Source organism: Balearica regulorum, chromosome 17 (assembly GCF_011004875.1).
Source record: "Balearica regulorum gibbericeps isolate bBalReg1 chromosome 17, bBalReg1.pri, whole genome shotgun sequence".
In the NCBI taxonomy this organism is placed as follows: domain Eukaryota; kingdom Metazoa; phylum Chordata; class Aves; order Gruiformes; family Gruidae; genus Balearica; species Balearica regulorum.
Genome location: NC_046200.1, coordinates 2,717,564 through 2,730,255, shown reverse-complemented (window position 1 = coordinate 2,730,255; position 12,692 = coordinate 2,717,564). Strand labels below are relative to the sequence as shown.

The 12,692-nt window shown below is 56.6% G+C and overlaps 2 protein-coding genes across 2 annotated transcripts; one reads left to right on the top strand and one right to left on the bottom strand.

Moving 5' to 3' along the window:
- The first annotated feature begins 251 nt into the window (after window positions 1-251).
- Window positions 252-6,078, top strand: CCDC63 (coiled-coil domain containing 63). The gene is made up of 10 exons (XM_075769588.1): window positions 252-362; window positions 515-704; window positions 1,825-1,944; window positions 2,428-2,609; window positions 3,157-3,338; window positions 3,827-4,047; window positions 4,513-4,587; window positions 4,972-5,164; window positions 5,572-5,769; window positions 5,961-6,078. Exons 2-10 carry the CDS (start codon window positions 573-575, stop codon window positions 6,065-6,067), a joined length of 1,410 nt encoding a protein of 469 aa, XP_075625703.1. The 5' UTR covers window positions 252-362; window positions 515-572; the 3' UTR covers window positions 6,068-6,078.
- A 670-nt stretch (window positions 6,079-6,748) lies between these two features.
- MYL2 (myosin light chain 2) lies at window positions 6,749-11,378 on the bottom strand. The gene is made up of 7 exons (XM_010306532.2): window positions 11,311-11,378; window positions 10,255-10,344; window positions 9,506-9,581; window positions 8,503-8,607; window positions 7,235-7,310; window positions 7,104-7,152; window positions 6,749-6,981 (listed from the first exon to the last, which is right to left on the bottom strand). Exons 1-7 carry the CDS (start codon window positions 11,311-11,313, stop codon window positions 6,883-6,885), a joined length of 498 nt encoding a protein of 165 aa, XP_010304834.2. The 5' UTR covers window positions 11,314-11,378; the 3' UTR covers window positions 6,749-6,882.
- Window positions 11,379-12,692: the final 1,314 nt, after the last annotated feature.

The window sequence follows — 12,692 nt, the reverse complement described above, 5'->3', positions numbered from 1 at the left end:
CTGTGGTCGTGGAGTTGCTTTGTGGGGCTTGTTTTTTGGGTGATAGTGAACATCTTAGGTGGCAGCAAAGAGCTGGAGGTGGTGACAGACAGCAGGAGGTGGTGATGCCATTAACCCGCTCCCCTGTGTCCAGCTCCCGCTGTCCACCACTGCTGGTCGTGTTTGCTCAAGTGACCAAATTCTCCTTCTCTGTGGCAGCGGGGAGGGCCCTCTTTGAGGCAGAAGCATCCAGACTTCTCTGTGAAGGACAAAGAAAAGCTGGCTGAAGCTGAGATCAGGACACTGCAGCAACAGTTTCGGACAGCAGCAGAGAAGAGGAAATCTTATGGTGTCAACGTGAGGCAGCAATTGCAGGCTCAGGAGTGAGTGCAGCTTTGCTCGGCTGCATTGTGCTTGGAAAGTTCCTCCACGCCGAGATCTGGGGACCCCGCTGCTGAGATGGGGAGGGGTGAGGACCTGCTCCGGCATTGCAGGTGGGATGTGCTAAATGTCATTTGTCGTTCCATTTTTACAGAAAAGAAATAAAGTCGCTGACTCAAGAACACAAAGAGGTGGTATTAACACTGAGCCAGATGATGTCCCCAAGAAGAGTGATGCAGGATGACAGAAAATGTATGGAGCTCCAAAGCTGTTTGGAGAACAAATATCAGTATGATTCTCTGATAAGAGACAGAAAAGCCATGTTAGCTAAGCTGGACAACGAGGTAAGAGCATCTGGACCATTCCCTGGCTGAGCATGGTAGAGCAGAGCAGAGTCACAGAGTGAGCCCTGTGGCTGAAACTCCTCGGTGTGAAACGCATTTAATTCAGGCCTTGGGATATCATGCTGCCTCCTGGCAAAAGACACATGACAATGACAAACGGATAGAGCCAGGCTCCCCTTCAAGTCAGCAGCACTGGCTAGAAAAGTAAGGTCTGACTCTCAACCTTGTTGTCCCACCGGTCTCTGCGGCTCCGCTGTGATGGCACGCACCTGCCTGGGGTCACGCAGCATCCCTCTGCTTTTCCCTTGACTTTTTTTTTCTCCTGATTAAGAGGCAAAAATGAAACATTTAGTTGTGCTGCCTGAGACACGACAAAGAGAGGAGCAGCAACATCTGCGGGATGTCCCAGCACTTCTCCTGAGGACAGCCTGGTTGGATTTGATCAACCGTGGGGTGGGAAGCCCAGTGCTACAGCAGTGACATGTCCCTGCAGCTTTCTGCTCTGAACAAGCCGCCCATGACAGAAGTCAGGGAACATGCTCGGGTAGTTTTCGTTTGCTAAAGGTGCTGCAGAGCTTTCCACAAGAGGGTTAGCTTTCAACCAGGGATCTCTTGGCTGAGTCATACCTTTCCCACCGCCCCCCGGCTTCGTTGTTCTCCAACTGCTTCATTCTTCTTGTGGATTTATTTCCTCTGGCTGCTCCCCACTTCTGGCAAAAGTTTTCCTCCACTCATTCCCAAGGAGGACTGCACAGACCCCTGTCTGGTCGGCACAATACCACTACCGAAAAACCATCCTCATCACTTCCACTCCACGCAGACCGCTGCTGTGCCTTGCTCAACACCTGCTGAATTTCCCTGCAGAGGCAGCTGCATTTCCTTTGTGACACAAAAATAAACCCATTCCTAGTTACAGTTTATGTTTCTGCGTGTGCAGGATGGGATCCTTTGGGATTAAAGCTGCCTCTGTAACTCTGAGCTCATTAATGACATGGTTGCTGTAGTTCAGGTCAACAGAGGGTATTTTCTTTGGCTAAGTGTCCTGACAAGAGTCCAGAATGTAGGGGTGGAGAAATAATTATATTTTTTCTTTTTTTTTTTTCCCCCTCTGTGTGTGCAGATACTAGAGCTGGAAAAAAAGATTCTGAGGCAAAACCAGATAGTAGCGAAGGTGGAGCAAGCAAATAGTAGCAAACGGCTGCAAAAGCAGATTGAGACACTGGAGATGCGTCTAAACAATGTAAGTAAACATTTATCAGACATTTGGAGACCATGCGCGGGGCCACGCTGGGACCTGTGCGGAACGCTTTTTGGTCAGGACAAAGGGTGATGGTGCAAATGCATTTAGTTGACACAAGCTGCATAAAGGACCTGGCTTGTTCCCCTGGCCTGATTGCTCCCGGAATATCTCAAAGGCTCCTTCAAGCTTGGTGACCCAAATGCAGCACTTGTGCCATGCCAAGAAGCCTGAAGGTCTGCACCTGTTTAGTGATAAAACTGAGCTGCCTGCAGCCACCTTGCCTTGGACAACGCCAGCTCCAGGTCTCTGTCATGATCGACCTGGCCTACTGCTGCCTCCCTTGACTTTGGGAGGAGGATGGTGCAGGGCCAACTTAAAATCTCTTGCGCTGTGTTTGTCCCAGCCTTGGTCAAGGTCTTTCGGCAGAGACCTGAGTCCCCCAGTCTGGCACCAGCCTCAAACCTTTTGCTTCCCTCTCCCCAGGTCACTGTCCATTTCGATACCATCTTGACCAGAAACAGCGAGCTCCGAGAAGAGATTGAAAGCCTGCGAATCCAGAAAGCCGCTTTGGACAACTCCTACTTGAAGCTCCGTAAGAAGCTAGATCAGCAGAGGAGAAGGATGAACACTGCCATTAAGCGATCCGCACAAGCCTACAAGCAGCGGTACATGGCCTTGCGAACCCTCTGTGACAAACTTGGCACCGACAGCAATGCCAGTGATGAGTATCGATGTAAAGACAGACCGACTGCAACTTCGGAGAGAGGATTCACCGCTCTTGTCTAGAGCTGGGTGCTAAGGGCTAGGTGCCTGGTCAGTGCAGGGAGGCTGGTACCTCCAGGGTGTGATTTACTCCACCTATCCCAGATGTTTTTCTGGGATGAGGTGAATTGCCCCATGGAGCAGTCTCTTTTCTCTGAGTCCCACCTGAGCCCGTATAGGGAGATGCAGCAGACCTGGAGCAGAGGCCAGCCAGCTCCGGTCACAGTGAGCCCGGCTGCCACAGCTGGGTGCTGTGTTTGAGTCCAAAGCCCCACCAAGAGCTATCTTAGCTTGCTGCTGGCCTTGGGCTAACACAGCTGCGTCTGGATGAGAGCCGGGCAATGTGCACGGTATCACGGGGGCTTTCCTAGGACAGGCACGGACACTCATGGGAATGGCCAGGAATACAAGTCCTTATACATGGTGTAACCTACTGCTCTCTGTGGGCAGGATGGAGGTTCTGGCAAAGATTTCAGCCATGAAAGAAACACACAGCAAAGACATTGTCCAGTACAATGTCGAGCTGCAGGAGCGGGAGCGTGTCCTTCACCAGGAGAACAAACTGAAAGCCTTCGCAATCGCCAAATTTACAGATCGCTCTGAATTGGAGGAACAGGCCAAAAAGAAAAAAGGTACCAGATGACAGAAACCACGTGCAACTGGGACTGCAAACCAGGAGCCCAGGGTTGGCAAGGGGGCTGCTTATAGCACTGCACCCTAAAGGCAGGACCTCTCCCTGCCCACAGGCTCCTTCACCCACCCTTTGCCCTACAGAAGAAAAGGATGACCAGTGATAACTGAGTGAGGCCACCCAAAGCCATGTGTCTTGGGGTGTGCTTGGGGGAGAGGGAGGGATGGGGAGGCAGGGAGCTACCTGTATGTGCAACTATGGCTCCTTTTATCCTCCCAGGGAGGGATCCCACTGTGTTTGCCCCATTCCCATGCAGACCGTGAGCTCCCTGCTTAGTTTCTGGGTGAAAGAAAGACACCCTTGGCCCCTCCAGTGCTGCTCCCCCTGCCCCGAGCACCCTGCCCAACCCCAGAGCACCCACAGGGGAAGGCTCTGCAAAGGGCAGCCCACAGGGACATGCACAGTCCAGACTCTCCATCTCGCCCTCAGCCCTGAAGGCAGCCCAGCGAGCGAAGCAGAGCCAAGGAGAGAGCTTCGGGAGCCGGGTGGTGGCTTACAACCGCCTGCTGGAACTGACAGAGGATGGGAACATTGATCATCTGCTGAATAGCTTCATCGAAAAGGAGGAGAAGAACTTTGCCTGCTTCAAGTACATCACTGAGCTGAACAATGAGATGGAGAAGATACAGTGGAAAATCAAGGACCTCCAGGTCTGTCCCAGGCTCTTCATGTCTCCCCTTCCTCAGCTGGTGCTTTTGGACTGGGGTGGGTTTTTACTCTCCCATGTATCCAGCATCACCACGCACACCAGAGCCCAGCTCACGGGTGGGATTAGGGGAATGCAAAGGGGTAGCCAAATATATAACTCCAATAGGCAGAATGCTGTGTTCTCACAGCTAAAACTGTCTCAATGCTGCCACCGTGTACCCAGCAAAAATATTGCAATATCCAGGAGAGGCCAAGAGCCACCTTGGCCACATGTGGGGCTGGCTGCAGTGAGAAGTGCTGCCTGCTGTGGGGTCATCACCTGCCCTCCTAGTCTGGGGACAGTGGTCTCTGGAGGGGTTAGGTGGGGTGTCCCTGCTCCCAGGGTGGAGGGATGGTCCCCAGCCTCTGTTAGGCACCTCTGGTGGGCATTCAGCCAGTACCCCCTCCATGTGCTTGTGTTTACACAGAATGAAATTACAGCCCTCGTGGCAGACCAGAAGTATGCAGAGAGCAACAGCCTTCATGACCTGAAGGAGCTGGAGGTATGGTGGACAGGATTTCCCTCTGTAAGGGCAGCAGACCCCTGACGGTCCTGGCACGTGTCCCAGGGAGTCTGGTTCTGGCCAACAACTGGAGATGTGGGCAGGAAAAGGCCCTGCATCAGCTTGTGGCAGCCTTGTGTCTCCTGAGAGATCCCAGTGCTTGGTGAGAGGGTGACTGCAGGGCTCCTGCCAGCCCTGGTCCTGGGGCTGCGGCACGGGGAGCTTGGGATCCCCTTCACAGAGCCTTTTCCCTGCAGGGATGAGAGCATCCCACAGCCTCTTCTGGGATGTCTCCAGTGTCCCAACTGGAACTGGCCAACACTGAGATGGGAGGGGGGGAGGACATGGGGCTGGTGTGACACCCAGCAAAACCTTTGCTGATAGGAAAGACTAATGCAAACTACTGAAAAAGCCAACTGGGAAAAAAACAGATGTGAAGAGAGCAACAAAGTCCTGGACCAGCTCAAATCCAACATGGAGACCGTGATCAAAGGAATCGACTGTGACGCTACAAAGACAACGAAGCAGCTTGGAGAAAATTGGCACATCACGGATCTGAACCTGATGCAGTTTTTGGGTGGGTCAGGGCTGCCCATCTTTCCTTGCCATGTGGCCTGGACCTTGTATGCCCCCCACCCCGTTGCACTGTGTTTTAATTTGAGCTGGGTTTTTTCCCCTTGCCCTGTCATGTGTGGGTGTCCCTAGTGTGAATTTGGGGTGCCAAATTCCCAGCAAAATCAGGAGCTCACTCGGCTGTATAAACACCCCAGTGGACACCCAAGCCCCCTTTTTGGCTCTGGGTATGGGACCCAGCCTAGGGTGGGGTGACAGGCTGCCTGATGGCACTGCCTCGGGGCAATCAATGGAGTCCCATCGCTTGCTGGCATGGTTCCGTACCGCCCCGCGCTCAGCAAACAGCCAGGGGTGGGTTTGGGCAAGGGCCCGGTGCCTGGGCCCTGCAGGACAGCGCTCCCTCCTGCCCAGGTATCCTGGAGAAGATGACCACCGAGCTCCTGCTGAAGGAGTCCATCCTGCGCTACACGTTGACCAAAGGCTCGCGTCGGGCCCAGCCCCTCACCAATCCGCTGCTGGGCAGCACTGAGCTCCTCCGGACGATGGATCGGGCCCGGCTCTGCCCGCCACCCCCCGTCCTGAACAGTACCGCCAACGCCGTCAACGCCTGTGAGTGTGGGAGGTGGGAGGGAGGGGCTGTGGCCACGCAGCCAGCCAATCCACAATTCCCCTCTGGCTGCCCGGCCAATCCCTCGCTGTCAGCTATCCTCCCCAGCCAATCCCAACCAGCCTGCCCCGCCCCACCGGGTATATAAGGCCTGTGGTGGGGTGCGTGACGGGGTGGCCATTTTCTCACGCAGTGGAGGTGCCGCTGGACCATGGCCAGCTTCGCCAGCTGATTCTCCAGAGACAGGAGAAGAAGCGGGGCAGTGCCGCTGGCACGGGCAAGAAGGGCGTCAAGGTGTGAGAACCCGGCGGGAACAAGTTAAACAAACAGTTTCACTGTTGAGCTCTCCCTCTGCTTTTTCGCCCTGGCTGTTGTTCCAGCTCCCTTCCCCTCTGGAAGGAGCCCAACGCCTTCTGCAGCCTTCAAAAGCTTGCCGGGTGATATTTTGGCATGGTTTCGCCCACTGCTGACAGCAGCCGTGGCTGGGGGCAGGAACAGCTGCTCTTCAGCGGGGTGCTGTCCCCATCGCACAACCCAACACGCTTCCCGCACCCGGGCATCGTGTGGCTGCTTGGGAGGAGATGGGGACCACGGTCCCGGTCCTGCACCATGCCTGCCCAAGGAGGGCCTGGGGGGATGCGGGGGAGATGAATGTGCTTGCTGGGTGTTCCCTGCTAAGTTGGGAGAAGCTGGGAGCTCTCTGCTGCCTAAAGTAAAGCCAGGCTCAGTGCTGGTCCTGGGCTGGTGGGACCAGATGGCTGCTAGCCACAGCCCAGTGCGAAATGGAGGGTTTGGGGATGGGAGCTCGGCCAGGCTGGGAAACAGTGGGGCAGAGGGACTCGAGGGCAGGCGGGTGTGATGTGCCGTGGGGCTGGGAGGCTGGGGGCAGCAGGGTCTGGGACAGGTCTGGGGGCTCCCGCTGGGCACAGATGCACTGCACAGACACACCACACAAGCCCAAGCACCGCTCACAGGAGCGGCTGGATTTCCTCTTGCCAAAAGGCAGTTTAATGTGGATGCTATTCATGTGTTCCCCGGGGGAGAGGCAAAGGGACCCCCCTGTGCGACCTAGAGAGAGACAATCTCGCGGTGCAAGCCCCAGCACCGAGCGAGGGCTAGTCCTTCTCTTCACCATGCGTAATGACGTGGACGAGGTTTTTGTAATCCAGGTTGCCAGACACGTCTGGAGGGAAGGCTGCGAACATCTGATCGATCTGCCGGGAAAGAGCCGGGGTGAAAAGGCGGCACAGAAGGGGTTTGGGGCTGGGAGGAGGGCTGGGGGATTGTTGGGATGGAGGGTGCAAGAGGCTGGCAGGGGGTGGGAAGGAGCTCGTACCTCTTCCTGGGAAAACCTCTCACCCTGCGTCATCAGCATTTCTTTGATGCTGCAAACAAGAGAGCATGGTGAGCACCAAGGAGACCTCGGTGGGGATGCCCGCTCTGCCCCCCAGACACCCCTGCACTCACTAGGCGGATTTCAGGCCTTTACCCTCTGGATCGAACACCTTGAACGCATTCAGGATCGTCTCCTCCGGGTCAGCACCTGTGGGTGACATGGCCACGACCATTGGAGGTGGTGGAGGAAGAACCCAGCTGCAGCCTCCTGCTTCCCCCCAGCCTTTAGGGGGAAGATGGGGGGATGCGCTGGGAAGCAGGACCCCTGTGAGAATGCCGATCCCGCAGCTCTCCCATGCTGGCCGGGGCCTCAAGTGCGGGTGGTGTCACTTAAGAGGAGCAGACGTAGGATCGTGGCGTGCACACAAAGCAGGCTGTGTCGCCACCGCCCTGGCATCCGGCATCTATCTAATCTTTTGGGTGTATTTATAGAGCTCAAGGCAGAGGCCCCTGGGGCCGTGTAGCCTCCTGGAGATCTGCAGGGAGACTGCATGCCTTGAGTTGCATAAGGGATACAGCGTGCAGTCGGACGGGGCTGTTGGGTCAAAGTCACACTGTAGCCAGTGGCCATCAGTGCCGTCGGAGCCAGCACGGAGGGCTCAGAGTTGCTGCGAGATCTCCTGTCCCCCGTTTCTATGTGGACAGCAGAATCACAGTCTGCTGGGTTTTTTAATGGATGATAAAACTGAGGCACGGAGACCTGCTTGTACCCCTCAGCAGGTTGGGGAGACACAGGATGAGATCCAGGTGTCTGGATGGGCAGCCCCAACCCTGCCTTTGGGACTGTTGGTATTGCAAGTCAGCATGAGTTCTGGGGCATGGGGACCTCCCTGGGGACAGTTACTCAAGGTACATGATGCTGAGTTTGTCCTATCTACAGGGAGAGCACCCAAGCCCGGTCAGACCCTGGGTTGGCCAGCCCAGGATTTGGAGGACGAGGACTGGAGCTCTTGGGGAGAGAGGTTGTTGCAAGTGATGGTCTCACCAAAGCCTCTGGCTTTATGGGGAGCCACTGGGAGAAGGTGGCCCTAAGGGATGCGGGAGGGATAAGTGAGGGAGACCATTTCACAGGTATGCCATGGTTGTCCCCCTCTTGGCCATGGTGTGGGAGGCATCTTTGCTCTGACCCACTTCCCGGGCTCCGCACGCCACAGTCTGGTATTGGTGCCACCTGCCTTTCTTTAGCAGCTCCCATCTGAGGCCTCCAAGGAACCTCTCATGGGTCTCACCTGGAAGGGTGATGGAGGACCCAGGAGCTGGGTGGCTTCCCCAGGTGGGACGGGACATTGGTGATGGTGTGGGTGCCCACCCCCACCCCAGCTCCCCAGGTGCCCTCTCACCCTTGAGTTTCTCCCCAAACATGGTGAGGAACACAGTGAAGTTGATTGGGCCGGGTGCCTCCTTTATCATCTCCTCGATCTCCTCGTTTTTCACATTCAGGCGCCCTAGGGGAGAGCAGCGGTGGGTGAATCACGTGTCCATGTCTGGCTGCAAACGTGTGCAGATCTCCAGGCTCTGCCCTATGTGCGGGGGCTAAAGGACACACCACGGGACCCTTGCCCTGGAGGTTTTTCCCCCACCCGAGGGAAGCAGCACAGCCCTGGGGAGCCACCTCTGTCAAGGAATGGCAGTAACAGAAGTGGGGAGGGAAGAATCATGTGCTGGCAGAGGATGAGTGGGCTAAACATCTCCAGCTCTGGTTTCTTGGGCTCCAGGATCACAGAAAAGAGGGCTCCAAAGGACCGAGCTGTTCAGTTTCCTTCCCTCGCTGCCCCATGCATCGGCTTGCTTCAGCCCTCTTTGGAAGACGTTTTGGGTCAGACCCACCAGCTCTGTGGTTCCCCTGGCCTCTGATGTCAGAAGCGAACAGCTCTGAATGCCTACATCCTTTACCTGAGCTTGGGTTGTCTTTGGGACTCCCCGGCCCCATCGCTGGTTTGTGCTAGCCTCTGTGATGAGACCACCAAGCTCACAACTTCACAGCTTCCCACGAATCCCATAAATCCCCCCAATGCCCATACACCCAGGGATGCCGTGGGATGGGCACAGCCGGGTGCTTCGTAGCACGCAAGAAGGCAGGGAGCACTCGCCCGTGGATAATCCAGGAGCTGGCTCTCTCTAGTACCTGCGGGTTTAAAGACCCGCTGCTGCGGGAGCTGCTCTGAGCCACCCCGCGTGGATCTCACCTGCTAACAGAAGTGGTTTCAGGTCAGAAGTTTTCAGCAAAGCAGGAGATCCCGTTAACCTCTGGGGCTTGGTTCGATGGGGGCTCACAGCTAGTTTCTTACTTAATAGGTCTAATGTTGTCGAAGCTGTTGGGGAGGGTCCTAAAAGGGGGCTCACCCAGTGCAGCAAACGTGTCCCTCAGATCTGCCTTGTCAATGAAGCCGTCTCGGTTCTGATCCATGATGGTGAACGCCTGGAAGTACAGGAGGAGGGCAGGGAGCACGGGGAGAGCTGTCAGCCTTTGCAAAGGCTTTAGTACCCTCCTCCCCCCACCCTTGGACTTGCATGGGACAAGGTCACTTTGAGCCTTGCCCGAGGTGGGGCTTTGGGGGTCCTCACCCAGCGAGGGACCAACGACTTAATCCAGCAGCAATCCTGGCTCCTGTGCCCTTGGGCAGTGCGGGCTGGCGGCTTCCTACGGCAGCCCGAACCCTTATGCCCTACAGACCCTCTGCCTTGGGGACAAAGCCCCCTACACCCCAGGATGAGACCAACTGGGGAGGACAGCCTGAGCCACCAGCAAACCCAGCTGGGGCCAGTTATCCCTGTAACTGGGATCTACAGGGGGTCACGCAGGGGGTCAGTCGTGAGGAGCTCCTGGCATGGCAGGGGGGAGCTGTTTGGGAAGATGTGCTCCTGCTCTCCTGGATGCTGCCGGCTCCTCTGCGGCATGCGGGCTCCTGGCGATGCCGTTATTTAACAATTGTCACTGAGTTGTTATTCGCATTTTTAAAATGAAACGACTTAAAAGCAGGCGTGCTGCCTCTTGTTGCAAAGCAGCTGTCACCGCTCTGAAAGCGCTGAGGAAAGAGCTGAAGGTCACATCGCATCAAGGACCCTCGGTCATTTCTACCAAACCCACCTACCTCTTTGAATTCCTGGATCTGGGCCTGCTCGAACATGGAGAAGACGTTGGAATTAGCACCTTCAATCCTCTTCTTGGCTTTCTTGGGTGCCTGCAGGGGTTCAAGTATGTATCACTAACTCACTGGCTTTTTATGGTGTGGAATAAAAGCACGAATCTACCCTATTCTTAGTCCTGAGTCCTTCACAGTAGCTCTGGGCTGGTGCTGCTACCGCACTTGGGTGCTTGGTGGTTCTCCCGTGCATTGCTCAGGAGCTCTGAGCACAGGCAACCCTCCAAGACACTGAGGGACTTTAAGATTTCTGCTTAACTTACAGCTCCATCTTTGTTTTCCTGATGAATTTAGGCAAACAGGCGCAAGGAAAGATGAGTTGGGAAATCAATTCCCCACCAAAAGCTACAGCAGGTAAGATCTTTCCTGGTGGAAACTGGGGTTTGGGAGCGCCGCTGAGGTTGCATGCAAGGGCTGTGGTTGTTAGGTGCTTCCTTGCCTTTCTGTGCCTCTCGCTGAGAACACAGCACTTACTAAAATGCTTATTAAAAAAATCTGCCTTCTCCTGTACTGAGGCTTGAAACAACCAGAAATGGCTTGATGTGTTTCGAACAGGAGCGGAGGACAGAGCCGCTCATCCTCCCACCCTGCCCATCCTCCCTCGTTCCAGCCCCGCGCTCCGGCAGCCTTTCCCTCTAACTGGGGGGGGGGGTCTGCCAGGAGGAGGCAGAGCGGGAGGGTTTGGGGGGGACACAAGGGCCCTTCCTCTCCCTGCATGGAGGAAGGGAAAGCAGAAAGATGGCATTTGGACCTGAAAGCGATCTACCCCAGTTAGAAAGTTCCACTAGCGTGGGAGACACCACTCTGTCCCCTGTGGGATGCTTTTGATGCAGCCAGAAGCTCCCTGCCTTACTCCCCCCCCCCCCCCCCTTTTTGGGGCACAAGGGATCCTTGGCCGTTACATCCCTGTCGCCTCTATCGCTCCCTGCCCGTTAAAGCTATCCTGGTGAAAAAGCTAACAGATTTTTCCCTTTCCCATCGGAGCTTTGGGCTCTCAGTACTCACCATGGCTTCACACAGCTGACGGTGTTGCTGCGAGAGGCGTCTCGGAGGCAGTCCCTCGCTTCCCCTGGGCTGAAACAATAAATACATCCCACCCCAGGTTAAAAATAACCCCATGCCCACTTTTGGCTGTAATAGGTAAGTTAGCCGCCCCCAACCCTGTTGTCTCTGATTTTCCCTGTCCCTCTCTCGCTAATCTGGAATAGCAGCTTGTTGTTGTCAACGACTGACATGACATGTGAGCCAGAGAGGGTTTCAAGGTTAATGAAGTGCCAGGCGGCCCCGCAGCTCCCACACTGGGGATGCTGACCCGCGGCGAGGACTGCACAGGAGCAATCCCACCTGTGTTTGTCACTCGGGCTCTGGCCGGGCTTTTCCCCTCTGCCGGGACATGCAAGGAGGTCTTGGCCTGGGGGGACCCCCAGATACAGTCACCCAAGCTTTGGGACATGGATGTTTCACCACGGTCCTGCCAGGCATCTCTGGGAGCCTTCGTGCCCCATGGCAGCGTGTGCATGGCAAAGCCCGGTGCTGCCCAGCTGCTGGAGGTGGAGGAGCCCCGCTGTCCTACGTGCAACGGGGTCCCACTGCTTGTAATGCTCGAGGAGCAGAAGAGGCCGCCGGCCACCCCGTCTCTGGATCAAGGGGACCATCCTGCCGCAGCGCCAGCTCAGATGCAGCACCCCATCCGAGAACACCGGGATGATGCCGGAGGCAGATGCTGAGCTCCCGCAAAGCCGGGCAGGCACGCAGGGCTCCTCTCTCATGTGTCACCCCCCACCGAGGCACCTGTCACCCCGTTAAGCCAAACACTTGCTCGCCCTGGTCCTGGTGAGACGCACACAATTAACTCTCCCCATCCTGGGTGCTGGCGGCCGGTGCAGGGCCACATCCTGCAGCACCCAGGAGGGGTGGCACTCACGCTGCCGGCCGCCGTGGCTCCCCAGCCGAGGTACGGCGTGGCTGCCCTGGCCGGAGGGAGCCGCTGAATCCGCAGACAGGCAAGCAGCAATCCTGCAAAACCTCTGCCGCTGTCTGAGACTTGTCCCCGGCACTCTCGCAGAGCAGAACTGCTGGCGATCGGGGTGGTTCTGTTTTGTCTTTGGTATTTTTAGCCCATTAATTTTATCTCCCTTCCCTCTTGCCTTGACCTGGCGGCGTGGGCGTGCTGGGGTGGGAATGGCGCACGGGGCCCAACGATGCCCGTGAGCCGCCGTCGTGGCCCCCCGAGCTCTACCATGCCCTGCACGGCTGCGACCCAGTGGCGGGGGCACGGGGGGCTGCTGGCCTCGCTGCCTGCACCGCTGCCCGGCATCGTCCCCTCTGTGTGCCGAGGAGGCCAGTGGGTGAGCGGAGAGGGCTGGGACGGGGCTGGGAACAAAGGC

What these genes read in the sequence shown, in the direction of transcription:
- CCDC63 (XM_075769588.1), top strand. Translation starts at nt 573, where the DNA reads ATGATGTCCCCAAGAAGAGTGATGCAGGATGACAGAAAATGTATGGAG. An exon ending in ACAGGCCAAAAAGAAAAAAG is followed by an intron (nt 3,339 to 3,826) that starts GTACCAGATGAC and finishes TCTCGCCCTCAG; the next exon opens with CCCTGAAGGCAGCCCAGCGA. An exon ending in CGCCAACGCCGTCAACGCCT is followed by an intron (nt 5,770 to 5,960) that starts GTGAGTGTGGGA and finishes TTTCTCACGCAG; the next exon opens with TGGAGGTGCCGCTGGACCAT.
- MYL2 (XM_010306532.2), bottom strand. An exon ending in AGATCCAGGAATTCAAAGAG is followed by an intron (nt 9,582 to 10,254) that starts GTAGGTGGGTTT and finishes CTGTACTTCCAG; the next exon opens with GCGTTCACCATCATGGATCA. An exon ending in GGACACGTTTGCTGCACTGG is followed by an intron (nt 8,608 to 9,505) that starts GTGAGCCCCCTT and finishes GCTCTCCCCTAG; the next exon opens with GGCGCCTGAATGTGAAAAAC.